The following is a 20,320-nucleotide window of genomic DNA, read 5'->3' as shown; positions in this document are numbered from 1 at the left end:
TGTTTCAGATTACCTTTTGTTTGTAAGACTTAAATGTCTGATGTAGGTGAAGTGCGTTTGTGTTTTGAATCAGGAAGGACTTATTTCAGCCTGTATTGTATGCCTATGTCGATCACTTTTTGGAACTGCATAGATCCATAAGATGTGAGTGTATTTGTGTGTTTACATCTTTTTACAATCATACTAAACCAATAACCCCCATCTGTCCATTTTTTGAAAATACTATTTCTTGGTCAGGGTCCCTTGTACCAGGAAAGTTGAAACTTTAGACATTGGACTCAGAGCACACTGATTCACACATGCACAGTCTTTCAGCATTTTAGTCATCAATCTGTTTAAAAGCATAAATTTGGGCTTGAAGTTGGACATGCAAACATGGGGAGAAATCACAAACACCACACAGCTAAGAACTGAGCACTGTAAAATGATGGCCTCATTATCCATTGTGCACATGCCATGTTCCACTAATAAGCCAAATCTCACTATAACTGCTTTCCACTGATTAAATGACGGGACTAATGCATCTTGATAAAAATGATTATTACTCATTTTAGTGATGGCCTTTATCCAAGATAACTTACATTTGAAATACTGTCAGTTACATTTATTTTCCCAATTGGAAGACAAGCGTTTCAAGAGACTTACTCGTGGTCACACAGTTGTCAGTAGGAGGATTAGAACCCACAACCTCTAAAGTCTAAAATCTTAAACCACTACACCACAGTACCTTAAAAAAATCCACAGTTAAGCCTCACCAAATTTTATTTGTGAAGTCAACATTGCCATATGCAGAATTAGAGCAGAAATAGGTGCTTTATTTTAACTTCTGCTCAGGTAGCAAAACTAAAGAATTTCAGCTGACATTAAACAGCTTCAGATATTTGGGATTAACCATAACAAACATCTCCTGGGGCCTCATGTATAAAAGGTGCGTACGTACAGAAATGTTGCGTAAGAACTTTTCCACGTTCAAATCACGATGTATAAACCCTAAACTTGGCATAAAACCACACACATTTCCACGGTACCTCATACCTTGTCGTACGCAAGTTCTCCGCTCGGTTTTGCAGACTGGCGGCACCCAGCGTCAAAGCAGTGCTACAGTTCCTGTGTGGTTATCCTTTCCTTTCCTGACGTGGCTTTATAAATACACTGAAATTAACCACATATTGTTTATTAGTGTATTGCATCTGATTGTAATTAACCAGTAACAATATAATGGTCCGGGGAATGGCCATAACTGCTTTAGCGTTGTTACTCTCACTGCACCATCTTTTTAATCTTCTTCTTCTTCTTTCAGCTGCTCCCGTTAGGAGTTGCCACAGTGGATCATCTTTTTCCATATTACTCTCACTGCATCACTCAGAGTATTTATATCACTGTATCTGAGTGTGAATCACAGCAGCAGTTGATCGGAAAACGTTTTGAAGAATCGGCGCTCTAAGCTTACAGATGGCTTAACGTCTATCACAGAGCTGATTGTGTGGCGATCGGTTACATGGAGAAAGAAAAGCAAGGAATGCAGGGGCTGCCACGCCAATATAGACTCACTTAAAGGATTATTAGGAACACCATACTAATATGGTGTTTGACCCCCTTTCGCCTTCAGAACTGCCTTAATTCTACGTGGCATTGATTCAACATGGTGCTGAAAGCATTCTTTAGAAATGTTGGCCCATATTGATAGGATATCATCTTGCAGTTGATGGAGATTTGTGGGATGCACATCCAGGGCACGAAGCTCCCGTTCCACCACATCCCAAAGATTTTTCCAGTCTTCAACTGTCCAATTTTGGTGAGCTTGTGCAAATTGTAGCCTCTTTTTCCTATTTGTAGTGGAGATGAGTGGTAACCGGTGGGGTCTTCTGCTGTTGTAGCTCATCCGCCTCAAGGTTGTGTGTGTTGTGGCTTCACAAATGCTTTGCTGCATACCTCGGTTGTAACGAGTGGTTATTTCAGTCAAAGTTGCTCTTCTATCAGCTTGAATCAGTCGGCCCATTCTCCTCTGACCTCTAGCATCAACAAGGCATTTTCGCCCACAGGACTGCCGCATACTGGATGTTTTTCTCTTTTCACACCATTCTTTGTAAACCCTAGAAATGGTTGTGCGTGAAAATCCCAGTAACTGAGAAGATTGTGAAATACTCAGACCGGTCCGTCTGGCACCAACAACCATGCCACGCTCAAAATTGCTTAAATCTCCTTTCTTTCCCATTCTGACATTCAGTTTGGAGTTCAGGAGATTGTCTTGACCAGGACCACACCCCTAAATGCATTGAAGCAACTGCCATGTGATTGGTTGATTAGATAATTGCATTAATGAGAAATTGAACAGGTGTTCCTAATAATCCTTTAGGTGTGTATATATTGAATATAAAACAGAAAGAGAAAATAACTACACAGCTAAAAACGCAGCAGCAAATTTTGACAAAAGTTAAGCTTGAGTCATGAGCACGAGGCAGCTATGCAGTGTCCGCAACGGACGTGGCCATCCACCATGCATAAGATACCATATTGACATTGGCGGGTGAAGGGGCCACCGATTCTTTCTCTGCCCAGGGCCGCCATGAACCTAGAGCCACCCATGAGTACTGCTGCAATAAATAATTTCATCGAAGGTCGCCCAAAATCACTGCGCCATGAAACCCATCTTTAATACCGTGCTTTAACTCCTATCATCATATAAATGATATCAGGTATACATCTCAGTATTTTAGTTATTCCGAGCTGTAATATCACAAATGTAATGGATTCTGTGTCCAGTCGGAGGAAGAGATTCACACACATAGATCACATAAGAGTAGAAGATCAAATACAAAACAAAGCATTTAACGTGCTACTTTAATTACGATGTAATTTGAGAAACTGGTTAATTAAACGATTTTAAGATATAGTTTATGATGTTCTACTTTAATGACAAAATAAACTACGTGATTAAAGTGGAAATGTCGAGATTGAAGTTGACATTTCGTGCTTTTTCCCACCGTGTGCCTTTTTCTCTGTACCCTAATAAGCTTTCATATGACACTCAGACAGTGGGCTTACAACTCGGCTTTTCACGGCGACTTTGATATGTGACTTCTTTTTTATTTCCGGCACTGTGTGATTTTGTGAATGTGAGCTTTCAAGTTTCTCCAACACGCTGTGTCACTCGATCAGCTTCCTTGTGTTGTTTATTCCATTGTTTAAATCAACAAATGGTATGTTTTTAATTTGCCTCCACTTGGTATTCGCTGAAATTGTTATATTTTCCCCCGTGCTTTTCCCATTGCCTTTTCATAGAAGGCTGAGCTTAAGGGCTGTTTATATTGATTTGCATATTCAAAGAGGCGTAATTCTGGGAGGATTTGGGGCGTTACATAATGCGCGTGCACGAGCGTTACTTTTCACGCTGAACGGGATTTATGTAGCAGAAGAACGTGGAAGTTGGAGTACACACAGATTCCTGCATCTGGATTTTTCTGTGTGTAAGCACATTTCGGCTTTTGTGCTTACGCCATGTTATAGTGCGAGTTCTACACACACCGTTATGCATGAGGCCCCTGGTTTTTAGTATTTTAGTCCATGCTGAACTGTTGCACAAACAAGAGAGATTTGTATAACAGAAGATGATTGTCCACTACTATGCAGCTCACACAATATGGCCCACTGCTACAGTAAAAGAGCACCAGGCTGGCTTTTGTTCTGCATTATTTGTAAGCAGGGACTGATAAAATGGGGTTTCCCCACTTCCATCATTTTTTATGTATTTTGAGATGCTGCATGTGATCTGCTTGGTGAGGAAATTCTGGTAGGACTGCGAGACGCCAGCATGCTTTTGGATTGTACATTTTTGTAACCTTCAAATTAGGCCCATAGAACCTGGTTTGTACTTGGTACATTTTTTTTACATGAACTCTTCTTTCATTCTTCTTGTTTTTTTTTTTTCTTCTTTATCTTTGCTTTGTTTATATCACATGACTTACTGATGACATAATTCGCTTGATGTGCCCTGAGGTTTGTGCACTGGCAACTGTGGTTACGCATGTATGTGTGTGTTAGTGTGTGATTACAGCTGTCATTATGACTGTAAATGTCACCACAGTGGCAAGGAATGTGTGTGTCTGTGCTTTTATCCATCCATCCATCAATTATTCAATCCGCTATATCCTAACTACAATGTCACGGGGGTCCGCTGGAGCCAATCCTGTATAACTAAGTAGAATCATATTAATGAGTTTTCTTTATACAGTTTATGCTTGGCTCCTTAGTCTCCATCACCCATTCTCAGACCTGACTTAACAAGCCTTTGGCCTGCTGTCAGGAGGGCGTCACTGCACTGAAGCATAATGTTGCTCTAGGCAGAGGCAAGGGGGCTCTGTGCCATCTCAGTTAAAGGAACGGCAAGGGAAGTTTAGGGGCAAAACCTGTAGAAATTCTGTCTCTGTATTATTGATCATTCAAGAGTAGTGACATCTCAGGCCATTTGCACCGACAGAGATCTGTTTATCAATGGTCACTGTAGTGGCCACTATTGCCCCGTTTGTAGCGCCCACTTTAGCTAAGTTACTGAAGCCATGGCTACTGCTGTGAAGCATGAGGAGGAATTAATGACACTCACCAGTCACTTAAGGGCAGCAGCTATATTAAATAAAAAACACTAATGGCATTTCTTTCCATTGCCATCTACTTCTCATTTGGTGCCCCTTAATTTGCAGACACTATTTGGGTTATAATATTTTAGACTTATCATAGTGTAGGGGAGCATAGCGGGCACAGCGGTTTGGAAAATAGCCTGACAGGTTTATTTGACTGGTTTTGAATACCAGCCTGTTTGGAATTTGTTTGTTTTCCCAGTGTCTGTGTGGATTTCCCCTCACATATACTCATTTTATTCCCATGTCACAAAGTGCTGTGTGCTTAGCTAGTGTTAAAGTGATGCAATAGATTGGCGCACTGTCCTGGGTTTGTTCCTGCCTTGTGCCCAGTGTTTGCTGGGGGAAGCTTTGGTATCTGAAAATTGGATTAATTGGGTTTAATAATGGATAGACATTCATTATTCTTAAGTATTAATTGTTAGGCACGTAAAGAACCTAATTTAGTAAATGTGAAAGTTTGTGTGGGCCCTGAGATACAGTGGAGTGGTCCCCTGTCCCCAAAGTGTTTCCTGCCTCTCTCTCAGTGCTGTCAGGATGAGCCTTGAATTGGATTCAGAACGTATGTATGGGAATATTTTAAAATGTGTGAGGTTCTCCGGCTTGTTAATGGATATATGCTGTAGAAGAACTGAAAGAAAAAGTGTGTGGTGTGTGTATGAGTGGTCTGCCACTGAGAATTACTTTATAAAATTAATGGATTTTTTAAAAATAAAGACAAATAACAATAGCCCTGTCTGCTTTTATGCCTCATTCCTTTATTACATACTGTATGTCACAATTTCAGGTCATCTGACGAAAACATACTTGACCCCCACACTAAACAGAGGACACTGAGTAAGTGATCATTTAAGGACTGCCGCTCCCAGGTTACAGAACTCTCTACATTCAACGGTCTTTTACAATTTGTGCTTTGAAAGCTAATCTTTTTAAAAAGGCTTTTGTTTAAATACTGACTATAATTTTGATTGTATGATCTTATCTGTCTCCGCAGGGTGGCTGGACTTTCCCTTAGAGATAGGGTGAGGAATTCAGTTATCCAGGAGAGACTCTGAGTAGAGTCGCTGCTCCTCCGCATTGAGAGGAGTCAGCTGAGGTGGTTCGGGCATCTGATTAGGATGCCCCCTGGACGCCTCCCTGGGGGTTTTTCGGGTATGCCCCACTGGGAGAAAGCCACGGGGCAGACCCAGGACATGCTGGAGGGATTATATCTCCTGGCTGGCCTGGGAACGCATCAGGGTCCTCCCAGAGGAGCTGGAGGAGGTGGCCATGGAGAGGGAGGTCTTGGCTTCTCTGCTAAGGCTGCTGCCCCTCGTGACCTGACCTCGGGTTATTGGTGGATAATGGATGGATGGATGGATGGATCTTATTTATTCTTCTGTTTTCTAACTTATGTATGTACAGTGTTATTGAGTGTCTTAATAAATAAAATGTATTATTATTATTATGATTGATTGATGAAACTCTGGTGCCCCAGCAATACTTTGGTTAACACTGTCACCACACAGCACTGGTTGACTGCTGGCTGATGTTTGTCCTTGCTTTGTTCCAATTTTCTCCTATAATTCAAAGACATGCCTTCACTTAGTTTAATAATTCTAAATTAGCCTGGCATTAGAAACATGGACTGTTGTCCCTTCTAGGCTTGGTTCTTGCATTGCATCCAATAGGAGAACTGAGTAGAGATATTCAAGAGATGGTTAACGTTTTGTCACACAAATCCAGTCCATGTCATCAGAGCAAGTGAAAGCTGTATAACAACAGGGAAAAAAATATAGAGAGATAGAGAGAGAAACAGACAGGAGAAACAGAAAGACACCATTAAACAGATCCAACAGCATGTGCCAGTCTACAAACCAACAGTGGGCATTACTCCTTTAGGGACAACGGTGAAAATGGCAACAGTGCTCTGCCAGGGAAAAAGGCAAAGAATTCGGACACTAATAAGCTGGAAGCTAAAGGAGAAGTCCCTTTAGAGATCATAAAATGCAACCCAGAAGGGTCTCGAAACAGTACTGGGTAAGCGCAAAATAGCAGCTTAATTCCTTGAACCAGACGTAGTTGATTAATTAAGTAGTGTGTTAAAATCATAGATAAATAAATAGATAATGCACTATATAATAAATAAAATAGGTAAATAGATAGATGGATGGACGGACGGACAGACAGACAGATAGATTGATAGATAAATAAGGTAGAGTATCATACATAATTGAATAGATATATGGATACATACTGTAGATAAGGTGCTATATAATAGATAGATAGATAGATAGAGAAGGCACTATATAATAAGTAAAATATGTAAATAGATGGATGGACGAACGAACGGACAGACAGACAAGGCACTACATCATACATAGATGGATAGAATTGAGAAGGCACTATATAATAGATAGATAGGTAGATACATGGATAGATAAAGACACTATTAGATAGATTGATAGAAGGATAAACAAATAAGGTACTATCTATATATATATAATTCACTAAGGCAAGACAACCATGGAAAGCACACCGGAAGGAGCATGGATTCACTGTCGCTGGCAAGTAAGACGCCTATGGCGCACGCAGGAAGGAGCCACGCCAGAGGTGAATCGCCATATGCAGCGTGTAAAACGGTTTGCGAGGGGTATCCCATGGGATCCTTAAAACAATCCTTTACAACTGAGGTTAAAACACAATGAAGTAAGCAGTCGACGCAACTGTTTTACACACTACATACAGCAATTCGCATCCGCGACAAACATGCGTCTTCTTAGATGCTCCTGCAGGAATATGGAAAGTCTACGTGAGTCACAGGTGCATCTGGACTGTGCAAAGACGACAACGACTCAAGTGACGAGTTGGAGGTGGGCACATGAGCGATGGCGGTTCGCCAGTCTTCAGTCACGGACGATTGTGTGTTGGTTCGTTCCGTGCATTGTTACAATGTTGCTTAATTCTTTCCCTGTGCTTAAAAATCATTAAAAAACCGGCCTGATTATGTGGCGTATGGTACGCCGCGGGTTGGCTATATTGTATAATACAGGGTGGTCCAGATCTAATTATGCAGATCCAGATTGTCTGGATGACTTTGATTTATGCGGGAACGATTCCAGTTCGGCGTGAAGATGGTTCTTCATGTCGTCAGTTCGCATACTTCTCGATGGTCCGGGATTTTTCGGGTGATTTTCTATGTAATAAACTTAATAAGTTAGAGCATAATGAAAATTGCATAATTAGATCTGGACCACTCTATAGATCGGTAAATAGATGGGTAGATAGATAAGGCACTATATGATCGATAAATACATGGATAAATAAATAAGGTTCTGTATAATAGAAAGTCTTGCTTTATTTGTCCCAAGGGGCCAATTAAAACATTACAGAAGCTCAAGAAAAAAATATATAACAGTACAAAGGAAAAGAAGAATAACTGGTGCACCATTCTGACATTCTGTTTTGACTGGAAATGCATTATTTATTTATTATTTACTTTCTTCTTGGCATTACTTGGGCCATAATATATAACCTCATATGTTCCTCAGAATGACCCATCGTCACAATTAGACCCATATGCTTAGATGAGGGAAAGGATTGTAAAACTGTGCAAATAAATATGTGACTGTTTTATGAAGATGTCAAATGTAATGCACAGTAGAGTCCTGCGTCCTTTATCACAGCTGCCCCCTTTACCACCGTGCCCCCCTTATTTATTTACTGTTATTTTCACAGATAAAGTCAAGCAAATAGGAGTTTCCATAAAAAGAAGCAGTGTGACCATCCTACCCTTTTCTCATTGACTCAGTAACATGATGCTGATGAGCTGTCCTATTTCGACATGATTCCCCACATTCATCATATCCTGATCCGCCCTGCACCACTTTCTTTAAGATAAGAACTGGTTGCCATGTGTTGGCCTTGTTTTTTCTGTAATCCATCTTAGTATAGTAAAAACTGCAGCAGAAATAATTTCATTCAAAAGAGTTCTTCCACTTTGATTTACAGTATATTTGATATGTGACTATAATACCCCGCAACAGTTAATTGGACAAAGTAGGTGCTAAAAATGGTTGGCTGGATGATGCGAGTAAAATAGAATAATGGAGGTAGGCTTTGAAATTAAACTGTGAAAGCCAAGTTTTGCTACTCACGTGTTTTGTCCACAATTCTGAGAATAACGCCCCCAATGTGAAGATCTCCAGCTACGCTGATGCTGACGGGGGGAGCTTCAGGTCCCAGATCTTCCACAATCACCTGCAGGTCCCAGTTAGCCATCGTAGGATGAAATCCTGTGAGACAATGAGGAGAATGGTTGACACATCTTTGGCTTGCAGCATCTACTTGCATCTCGGTGAGAGGAGAGTGGGTATTGGCATTAGCTGACGCGAGATCTGAATGTGAGTGTTGATTATGTGATGGCCATGGAGTGACTGGGGAGAGACAGATCTCAGTGGACAGTGGCTGAGGTGAAATTCAAATGAAAGGTTTGTCTAAAAATAATTTAAAATTTAAACTTTGTAATTCAGATCTAGTTTCTTGACTAGGAGCACTGGATCTTGTCTTGGCATAAATGAGTGTAGCACAAGAATCGACCCTGAATGAGCAGGCCAGGCCAACACAAGGTTCACTGGGACAATTGTGTAGCGTAGTCATTGGTCTGTGAGAGAAAGAGGAAGCTCATAAAGAGGAACTGACATGAACAAAGGGAGAGCATGTAAACGTCATGGAGATGGTTTAGCTGATGTGCTGACAAAACAGAATCTAAAAAAAGTATTAAGTAAGCTGCTATTGCAATATCCATCCATCCATTATCCAACCCGCTATATCCTAACTACAGGGTCACGGGGGTCTGCTGGAGCCAATCCCAGCCAACACAGGGTGCAAGGCAGCAAATAAACCCCGGGGAGGGTGCCAGCCTACCACAGGGCACGCACACACACACACACACCAAGCACAATTTAGGATCGCCAATGCACCTAACCTCCATCTCTTTGGAATGTGGGAGGAAACCCACGCAGACATGGGGAGAACATGCAAACTCCACGCAGGGAGGACCTGGGAAGCGAACCGGGTCTCCTTACTGCGAGGCAGCAGTGCTACCCACTGCGCCACCATGCTGCCGCTATTGAGATATTGCTCCTCAAAATGTATGACCAGTCGGTCCCACTTGTGTCCACTTTGCATTTGCCCATTTCGGCAGTAGAATATATTGCACTTCTAACAGTTCTAATGACGGCCATTTTCTTTATTGATGATGTAAATTGGGTTATTCTGATTCAGAATGGCCAGCCAAACAAACTTTATACAAAACTCGGTTTGGGCTGTGGGAGAAATCTATTGAAATGATGTTTTTCATTGAATTTTAGACTATTTTTGACAGCGACAATGACTTTAAAGGGCCAATGTACCTGGATAAATACAAGTGACTAAGTAAGTAGACACACATCTGGAATATCTAACAGGGAACACTTGAATCATTTAAACAAGTGAAATTCTCTTTCACCACAGAGCTGTATTGTCGAGGGCCATCTGCTGAATCCACTTGCATGACTTTGACAAGCACACAGTCATGCTCAACAATCAAACACAGTTGCCATTTAACCTAACTTGCCCATCTCTGGAGAAGCAAAAAATTGGAGCTCCTGAAGAAAATGTGTATGTGTACAAAGAGAACAAGCAAGCTTTACTCTGATAGGAAATACAGTCCAGACCTTGTAGCTACCCAAAGTCAAGAACCCATTCGTTTTCTAAACCTGGTTATTCTAACTCCGGGTCTTGTGCAACTTATCAGATGACATTATTTAAGAGTGAAGTGCTGTGGAAATGCACTTTACATAAAAAATAAGGGCCTTCTCAATTTAGTAGAAATAAAAAACTGATACTGTTTATTAATTTTCGAAGCTACTATTTCTGGATTTATCCAATTTGAGAAGGTTGGTTCACTCGACAGAGTAATACCTGTTTTATCGTTACAATATTCGTGTTCTTACTGCTATTCACTTGAAGTAGAAATCAACCAGCAGCAGCACCATTTTTTTAACTAAAAGGTTTTTTTTATATATTATGGTGTCTTGATTACATTTGACTCAAAGCAAGACAGGATGCTGGTCAATCACAGGGCACAAATACTCAAAATTTGGAGTCACTGATCTATAATGCACGTTTTTGACTTGTGTGAATGTAACCATGCAAAGGAGAAAATCCCCCATCACAGACAGGAAGAATGTCAAAACACCCCACAAGTTGAGAACCAGGCACCAATTTGAACCCAATGCCATGTAGATCTGAAGCAAAAGTACAACACCAGCCCCACCCAAAACCAAGGATCATCATTCTGCCATATTTTAACAAACTCTCGGAATGCAAACAACTAAGGACAGCCTCCCCATATTACACTATTCTATAAGGTTCAAGTCTGAGTTAGTTTGAGCCTTTTTTTGGTAGAGGCCAGGTAGGTTCCAACTAACTCATCCAAGTGTAAAGTTGCAGAGGCCTAGTGAAGTGGAAGTTGCAAGCTGAAATGCTGAGTAAGAACAGAAGCTAAGCACAGTGTGCCCAGCCTCCTCTCCTGTCCATAAGACCTGATAATCAGGGTGTGATCTCCACATATATACTCCATCGTATTCTTAGCCACCTTGCATCACTTTTCTCAACATAAGACCATTAGAGTCATGTCCTGTGAAAATCTCTCTGTGTCCATGACTCTTGTTGACTGATCAGGGCTCTCTTTGTGATCACTCATGAAAAATGTTAAGAAGAACAGAGCCCAATTCTGAGTGCTGCTCTCAATTTCAGATACCAGCCATTCCAAATTCTCTACTACTCTCCTTTTAGAAATCTCATTGGTAATTCTCTTGCTTGATTGCTGCTGACATTGGCCTGTCCCATCTTCTGGTTTCCTTGTCTACAACGTGTTCATTCATCCATATTCCAACCTGCTGAGGTGAAGCTGGTGCCAATCCAAGGAGCTTTGGGAACAAAGTGCGAAACGGCCGCAGACAGAGCACCAGTCATAAATATTCAATTGAATTTATTTTTTGACAGTACAATGAAATGGACTGCACTTTGAAAACACTGGAATGTACTGGCTCGACACATTACCAAGTTGTGTGGTGGGGTGTAACTCTTTAGAGACCTTCAAAGCTTGACTTGATGTTATTTGGATAAACTGAGTGAATAGGATGGAGCAGCTTGTTGGCTCTGTTCATGTCACAATTGTTCTAATGTTCTGATGGCTACACAGTGCCAGTAGTATCTGACGTTTTTTCAGGTAAAAGGATTCAACTCCAGAGGTGGCTTTGGCCTGGTAACTAGCTGTGTGGCCATTTAGCATATCACAAAGACAGGCATGTTAGGTTGATTACTGACTTTAAACTGACTTAATCTGATTGAGCATCAGTGCGATGTTCTGGAAAAACAATTCCAACCAATGGAGGCCCCACCACACAATTTACAGGACTTAAAGGATCTGCTACTAGCATCTTGGTGCCACAGGATACGCACAGAGGTCTTGTGCAGTCCATTCGTCAAAGGGTCAGAGCTGCTTTGTGGATACAAGTGGAGCCTACACATTATTAAGCAGGTGGTTTTAATGTTGTGACTAACTGGTGTATTTTATATATAAACGTCTACGCATGGAAGTGTGTGTGTCTTGTCTGTCCGTCCTGGAAGTGTGAGGCTACAGCATGAAGCTCAAAGAAAGTGACTCTGTTGTCAAATAAAAAAAAGAGAAACTCGCTTAGCCACTAATACACAAGTTAGGCGAGCACATCATCAAAACAAAACCTCTGAGGAGAGAGAAACTCACTTAGGCACTGATAGACAAAGGAGTTGAGCACGTCGGCAAAATGAAACCACCGAGGAAAGAGAACCTCGCTTAGCTGCTAATGCACAACTGATGCGATTGATCGATTGAAGTGCCAGAATTCATTGTTTCTATATATATATGTATATATGTATGTATATATACCTGTATATATAATCAGATTGTGATTCAGACTACGAATGCCATGAATGTAACTACCTCGATCTACATACTGTCAAATAAACGAACCACACGCCGTGGCGCACTGCAAGAGGCTTCTCCTCTAGCGCAGATGTCCAAGGTTCGATTCCCAGAGATGGGGTACAATGAGTGTGTATGCCTGATGAACCCAGAATTAGGATGAAACATGTGTCGCGTACTCTTTGCATTATTGGACAGTAAAACTATATATATATACACATATATATGTATATATGTGTATATATATATGTATACTGTATATATATGTATACATATACAGTATGTGTGTGTATATATATATATATATATATATATATATATATATATATATGTGTGTGTGTGTATATATATAGTTTATAGTAGATTCTTTTTCCCTTTAATGATGAATGTCTGATGTAGATGCAGAATGATGGCACACTGACTTGTACTGCTGCCACATAACTCCATAGACCTAAGTTCATTTCCTGGTTTGGTCACTGTCTCTGTGGAATTTGCACATTGTCCCTGCATCTTTATGGATTTTATGCTGCTGTTCTGGTTTCCTTGTTCATCTCAAAATTGTGAAGATTTAGATAGATTGGCATCTCTAGAATAACTCATTTGAGTGAGTGTGCCCTGCATTGAACAGGCATCCCATCTAGGTTGGTTCCTGGTTTGTGATTAACCTTACCAGGATAGGCTCCAGCATTTGGTAACCCAGTACTGGAATAAGTGGGTTCAGAATATGGATAGAACTTTGACCCCAACAGCAATTTACCCTTATGGATAACGATACTTATCATGTTCATTAAGTATAGGTAATCATCCAAAAAGCCTCATTCTCTGACATTCCTTGCTATTGAAGCACTGGTGGCCCACAATTGGTACCATAATAAATTCAAAATCAGGGATGCTACTTCTAAAGAGAGCTTCCTAATGTTCACCACCTCCATTTCTCTGTTTTGGTGATCCTGCCTTTTCAGGATGAGTCTTTTCCTCTTGTGCTGCAGAATGACTAAATATTTTTTATCAGATTTTTCTCCTCTTTCATTGTCCAACTGCTTTCTTCTATGGTCTTCAATGCTTCTCTGTCTTCTCTCACAGCTTCCAGCAGGTGGTCTTTTACAGTATGGCCCTATTGTTTCATTCTTCCTGGTTCAGATCTTCTTGTTTCTTTCCTCCTCAAAGACTGAACTATATATAGCACTACGATCCATACTCCAGTCTTCTAAATTCCTGCATTTATACACTTACTTTTGTTCTCCTGCTCCATATGTTTGGACCATTGTGATCAAAGGGCCATTTTCAAGCTTGATTATTTATGTGCAACATTTTGCAAAAAAAAAAATATAATTTTTCTGCATCTTGGAAACCCCCTTATGGTAAATGTTCTGTAAAAGGAGGCACGTCTTTTAAGGACATTAGGTATGGACACATCCCTTTATAATGGCACACAGCTTTTGGTTTGGAAAAAAACAACTTGTCCCACCCATTTCCTGAATCCACTTAAGCCAACGTTAGGGCAGCAACATCAGGGCTAAGGTAGGAGCCAACCCTGGGTTTGGCACCTGTCCATCAGAGGGTCCAGCCACACTCAGTCAGAAGAGGGTGGTGAAAAATCTCTAATGAATCTAAGACATGTGTTAAGATGGTTAGGGGTCAAACCTGGAACATGCAGACTACGCCCAGACAGTGACAGGGCCACGATTTGTAAGCTGGAGCGGTAAAGCAGCAGCATTAAGTGCTGCCACCCCCAAACATGGAAGTCTTGATCAGCAGCTAATCACTTAAAGGCTTAATCATGTTTAAAATGCAATTTGAGTCAAGGGGTACTTCTGAAATGTGGTGGTCTACTTGGGGACTGTCTGCATTTCACAAGGGAAGTCCCAAAACAAAATGAAAAAAAAACAAAAAAAACAGAACTACCCAAGTGCAAAAGTGGAAACCGTGAAAGACCGACATTTCCTGAGATTTCTTAGCATTGTGTAGCTTTTCATTGTGGGGAGCACCCTGCTCGTGTTAGGCGATTCTCTGCTTTCCTTCCCATCCTCACCTCATCTGACTTGCCTTCCCAGAAAGCCCTGGAGAGGGGCACATGAAACCACCAGATTGAGATATGGTTATCGAAGGCGAAACAAATAAGCTAGTCAAGTGACAACTAGGCCACTCTTGGAGTGTCACAGCTCACTTCCTTCCTTCCTCAGTTGTGCGCTCGCAGGGGCGTCAGGCCACTTTGACTTTAATATCCCAAATTAGCAATCGTGACAACAGACAACGGATGAGAACCCCGTTTGAAATAAGTAATTTGGGCCAGGCTTACTGGCCTGAGAATTTGAAGTAAATCTTGTTAGCAGAAGCCATATCAATATCCAATTTAACAGTTCAAAGAGGAACCATATTTAGAGGCCCCATAAATATCAAGACACAAGACCAAGGCACAATGAAAACGAGGGAAACCGCCTTGTGATCGACCCTTCACTCCCTTATGAATGTCCTTCCACCAAATAGCTCTTTGACCTTCAAGTAAGTTGATTCTGCAATGGCAGCAATGGCTGGGTGACTGTTCGCGACAGAAACACCAAGAAGGCTATTGAGTTCTCCATCCTACAACGAGAATACCCCATTTTTCTACAAGCCCACTAGAAAACATTAAGAGAAAGTATAGAAATGGTAAGTTATTGAGACAGAAACACCCAGAGTCAGAACCGCTATGCTCAAATATTTCCATTAGCCAGATGCAAGCCGTGTGCTTCTTCTTTCATCCCCACCCACCATCCCATCCCCTCCCCAAAAGTTTCATTGCAGTCTTACCCACTCCAGATCGCTAAGATGCGTGTCCAGCCAGATCAGTTCAGCTCCAAAGTGAGAGTGAGCGTGTGAGAGAGAGGGGGTGTGAGGCAAACAGCGAGTGAGCGACACACCTTTCTGCTCTCTCCCTGACAAGTGTTCCCTACTTCACTCGCGCGGCTGTTGCTGCTGGCTGCATGGGCCTGCCTCAGCTCGGAAGAAATTTTTTTATCGCAGCTCTTGCAAGTTCCTGCAAAACTGAAAAAAAAAATGTGGTTTTCAGTCTTCAGTATTTTATAGCCTACAGGGGCGGGGGGGTTGGTGTGTGTTTCCTGTTTGATCAACTTGCTTCTTCACTTTATGACTGCTACACACCCAGCCTCTTAGTCACATATGTGCATACTTCCAGGCCGCCTTCACTTTTTTAGGTTCCTTCAGCTTTATTTTAGCTTTTTGTCTTAGACATTTGAGACCTTCTTTGGTGGAGGGGAAGTAGGCCTGAAAGGCTGGAGGTTGAGCAGAACTCCAGCGACATGTTGACCGCTTTGTGTCAGCAGCATGGTAGCCACATGCAGCTGTCCATTTCTGAGTAGCACATCGGGCAGAGCTCACCTGGTGGCTGTTCAGAGACTCCCTAGACCAAGAGAAGCCATCGGTCAGTCGAGCAATCAATCAATAATCAATCAGTTAAGCAAGCAATTAATAACTCCGTCGATCACGGAAGCCATCCTGCATTCATTCATTTAGCCAATCAATTGATCATAGAATTCATAATTCAATCAATCAGTGAGGCAATCGAGCAGGAATTCAATTATTTACTCAATCAAGCAATTCATAATTCACTCAATCAGTCAAGCAAGTAGGCAATTAACTCTTTTAAGGCTGATGTTGACTTTTGTCAAAAGGAGGAGTTGACGATGGTAATCAATTGTAAATTGTGACAACACCAACCGTTATGTTTTGGTTGGACTCTCGTTGGTAGAAGGAAAGTTAGCTTCATTGGATTGATCGAGATTTCCTGCACTCGTGTGAGTAGCAAGGCACAAACAAGAGCAAAAATGGCACTGACATAATGGCGCAAGATCAAAACGAATGCGTAAAGAAAACTACTCCATGGAAGAAGCCTGTTATCTCTGAACTGGACTATGACTTGCCGGACTCCGAATTTGATACAAGTGATCGAAAACGAATGTGAGGTTCCAGCTTCAGCTGACTGGTCCCCAGCTAATCGTGGAGCTGACACGCCTACGGCAATGTTTGCCAGGAGGACTGTCACTTAACAATGATAAGAAGTAGAAACCAGATTGCAATGCGTTGTGACTGTGACTGATGCTGCTGCCGCCCCAGCCACGCGAAGACAGCCTGGCAGCAAGCCTGCCACCCATTCTTGGCAAACGGCAGCCGCAGCACGCAGCACCAGACGTTTTATGTTGATTTCTGTGTGAAACCATTACTTTTTAGAAACTATGTTTTTTAGAAAAAATATTCAGCCGTCAAAGAGTTAATCATTCAACTAATGAATCAGGTAATTTAATACATCAATTAAGCAGTATAACAATTCAATCATTTGATTATTTAATCAGTCAAGCAACCAGGCAATTAATAATTCTGACAATCAGTTCAACAATCAAGCAATACTTTAATAAAGAAAAAAATAATTTAATCAATAAAGCAAACAATTAATAATTAAATTAATGAGTGAAAAAATCAGGTGGCAAGAATTCAATTAATCAATTAAGCAAGCAAATAATTATCCACTTATTCAATCAGTGAAGCCATAATTCCACTAATCAATCAAGCAATAATTCAATCAATGAATCAGTCCAACAAACAATTTAATACATCAATTAAGCAATAAAATAACAATTGAATTTAATCACTCAAGCAATTAGCAATTCACCCAATGAATCAGGCATGCAGGCAATGAATAATTCAACCAATCAATCAATTAAGCAATCAAGCAATAGTTTAATAAAGCAATCAAATAATTATTCAGTCGGTCTATCAGGCAAGCAAACAAGCAACTAATAATTAATTGTTGCAATCAGTTAAGTAATCGAGCAATAATGCCTTTGATTAATTAAGCAAGCAATTAGTAATTCACCTCATCATTATCAATCAATTAAGTGATTCAATACATCAATTAAGCAATCAAATAATTAATCAATCTACCAGTCAGTCAGTAAATCAAGTGAGTAAGCAATCAATAAACCACTTGATAAATCAATTTCCAAAATTAATTAATTGAGCAAACAATTAATAAGGACTCTAAACATCAGTCTAGCAAGCAATAATTCAATCATTTAAGTAATCAAGCAATAATACAATAAATAATGTGATCAGTCAACCAATAAATCAGTTACACAAGCAATGTGGTGAGTGGCCGGGTAAGGGCTCTGGCCGGGACGCCTTCATAATGAACAGGTCCCCAGATTTCTAGATGGCAGCCCCCCTGCATTGCAGCGGTGTCTCGAATTCCCACAGAGCACGCTAGGAGTTGCAGTTTGCTGGCTCAGCCCTTACCAAGCCATTCTCTAGCTGGCTTAATTCATTTTCTGGCTCTTAGGTGTAATGTGTGGGGGGAACAGAGCAAAGCCAAGAGAGCGCAAGTAAGAGTGAGACGTCCTGGCAGACAGGAGCCCAATTGGCTCTCTGAGGCTGGAGAAGGTCTGCTTTACAGCTTCAGAGAATTACTAGCTGTGCTGCCCATCTGGGACAGGCTGAAATCTTAAGTAAGCAAAGTACAGTACACCTCAGCATTAACACTTACAGTGCACAATCGACTGGAATGGATTTTGTAATGCATGTAGTAATACAATGCATTGAATTTGTCATTCCAACAAATGGCACATCACAAACATTTGTTGTAATGAAATGCATTACTGTGTTATTGCATACAATGCATTTTATTACTACAAATGTTTGTGATGCACCATCTGTTGGAATAACAGAGACAAAAGAACCAGATGGATAACCAGATAGACATACACATGTTCTTTTAATGAGGTGGACTATTGTCTTTAGTTCCGTTATCCAAAAGGTCTGCTCTGTAATCTGTAGGTCTTGAGTTCAAGTAATGCTTCTGCCAACTAAGCTGACAGCGGTGGTGCCACTTGAGTGAACACTTCAGCCAACACAACAGGAGGCTGTATCCTACCTTGGCAGCATTGGGCACAAGGCAGGAACAAGCTCTGGAAAAGGTGCCAGTCCTTCACAAGACTCAACCATAAAGGCTGATTTAGGATCACTAATTAACTTAAAACACAAATCTTTGGTAAACAGGAGGTACCTACACAGACAAAGGGAGAATATGCAAGCTGTACAGAGACAACACCCAGGCTCACTGGCTTCATGAGGCAACGGCAGGAATCATAACAACACCATGCTGCTCACAGTCGAAAGTAACAAGACAAAAATCCGAGTTCATTCAATATGTGACAAGTGACAAGCCTGCATAGTAATGGATGGGCTGACAACAGATTGATAATGCAGTAGAATCGGGACCTGTACAGGCTGTAAAAAGCAGCATCGGTTGGAAATGTTATGGGTGTAGCAAGAGAAGAAAGATGTCTTTAAATCTGGCATCAGTGCGATGGAGCCTCAGAGATGGAACAAAAGGAATGAGAAAGAAGTTGAAGCATAACATGCAAGTATCTGGCAGGTCTCAGTTTATAAAGTACAGTAACAGCACACAACATGCAAAAGCCATTTAAAAAGAATACAAGATTAAGATACAGGACTGGACTGAGCCGTCAAAATAGAGCAGAATTTTAAAATAAGGGTTACACAAGAGTATATGGAAAATGATGGATTTTACAATGAGTTGGTACATCTATGCAGTGGTGTGTGTGTTGTGCCTGCTTTCAGAACAGCGGGCCTTCATCTGGACAACATTTCTACAAGACACCGGACGTATTGCTCAAGCCTGTGACTGAAAGAAAGAAAGAAAGAAAGAAAGAAAGAAAGAAAGGCATTGATAGATAGATAGGTAGATAGAATAGGTACTATATAACATATAATATACATAAAGAAAAGGTGATATATGATAGATAGATAGATAGATAGATAGATAGATAGATAGATAGATAGATAGATAGATAGATAGATAGATAGATAGATAGATAGATAGATAGTGTCACACACGCGCGCATGGGAGGCAGCTAAAGGGCTCGAGTGAAGGCAGTTCTGAGCCATGCCGGGATGTGGCAGAGCGCACTAACTCTCTTTCTCACTTCCCTGTAGACCTAACCCGGGAGGTTCCACCTGTCTCTCTGGACGTCACTTCTGGGACCGAGCCAATGGAGATAGACCTTGCCAGCTCCGGCCACCCTGATGTCACATCCGGGACTAAACCAATGAACACGTGCCGACCCTTATGACCTCACTTCCTGTCTCCCCCTTTAAAAGCCTTCCCTTTTCCCTTCTGTGTCAGTCTTGTTTTGGACTCTGTTGTAAGCACTTCAGTGCTGGTATTTGAAAGAAAACGAAGTTGCAGCCAGGATACCAAATTACATGGGTGGCTGCCCCAAACCTTTTTCTGTCTTTGACTCGTTTTGTGACAGTAGATAGATAGATAATGACCCTTAAAAGGACCATCAGTTCCACAATGGCCGCGGTGCTCCTGCTGTAAGATTCCACTCCTGCCTGTGCCTATTCCAAGTCTCCCTCTGCTCATGTGGTGTCTGAAGTAACAACTTCCTCTTCCTCCCCACCATTTTCAGGCAAGTCAAGCCAAGATTAAGACTTGCTGGGAACCACCTGCTAAGAAGAATGGAATTCTTGAAAGAGAGCGTCTTAATAGACAAGTGTAGTCTCATCCCTTTATTGAAGTCCCTCTCTCTCTCTCTCTCTCTATCTCATTCAGGTCCTTTCCACCAATAGTTTTAGTTTTGTCAAAATTTTTGGGTGTATCATTATTTTTAGACAAGTT

General features: G+C 41.2%; 1 protein-coding gene across 1 annotated transcript in view; it reads right to left on the bottom strand.

Moving 5' to 3' along the window:
- LOC120533767 (fermitin family homolog 3-like) overlaps positions 1 to 15,656 on the bottom strand; it is a 70,042-nt gene extending 54,386 nt beyond the window's left edge. Inside the window, exons 1-2 of the mRNA XM_039760708.1 lie at positions 15,415 to 15,656; positions 8,771 to 8,908 (exon numbers count right to left, since the gene is read on the bottom strand). Of these exons, the coding sequence (XP_039616642.1) occupies positions 8,771 to 8,894 (124 nt within the window). The 5' untranslated portion in view covers positions 8,895 to 8,908; positions 15,415 to 15,656. The remainder of the gene's footprint in view (positions 1 to 8,770; positions 8,909 to 15,414) is intronic.
- Positions 15,657 to 20,320: the final 4,664 nt, after the last annotated feature.

This window comes from Polypterus senegalus, chromosome 8, assembly GCF_016835505.1.
Source record: "Polypterus senegalus isolate Bchr_013 chromosome 8, ASM1683550v1, whole genome shotgun sequence".
Classification (NCBI taxonomy): Eukaryota; Metazoa; Chordata; class Cladistia; order Polypteriformes; family Polypteridae; genus Polypterus; species Polypterus senegalus.
Note: the sequence above shows the minus strand (reverse complement) of the source record. Positions and strands in the feature narration are given on the sequence as shown.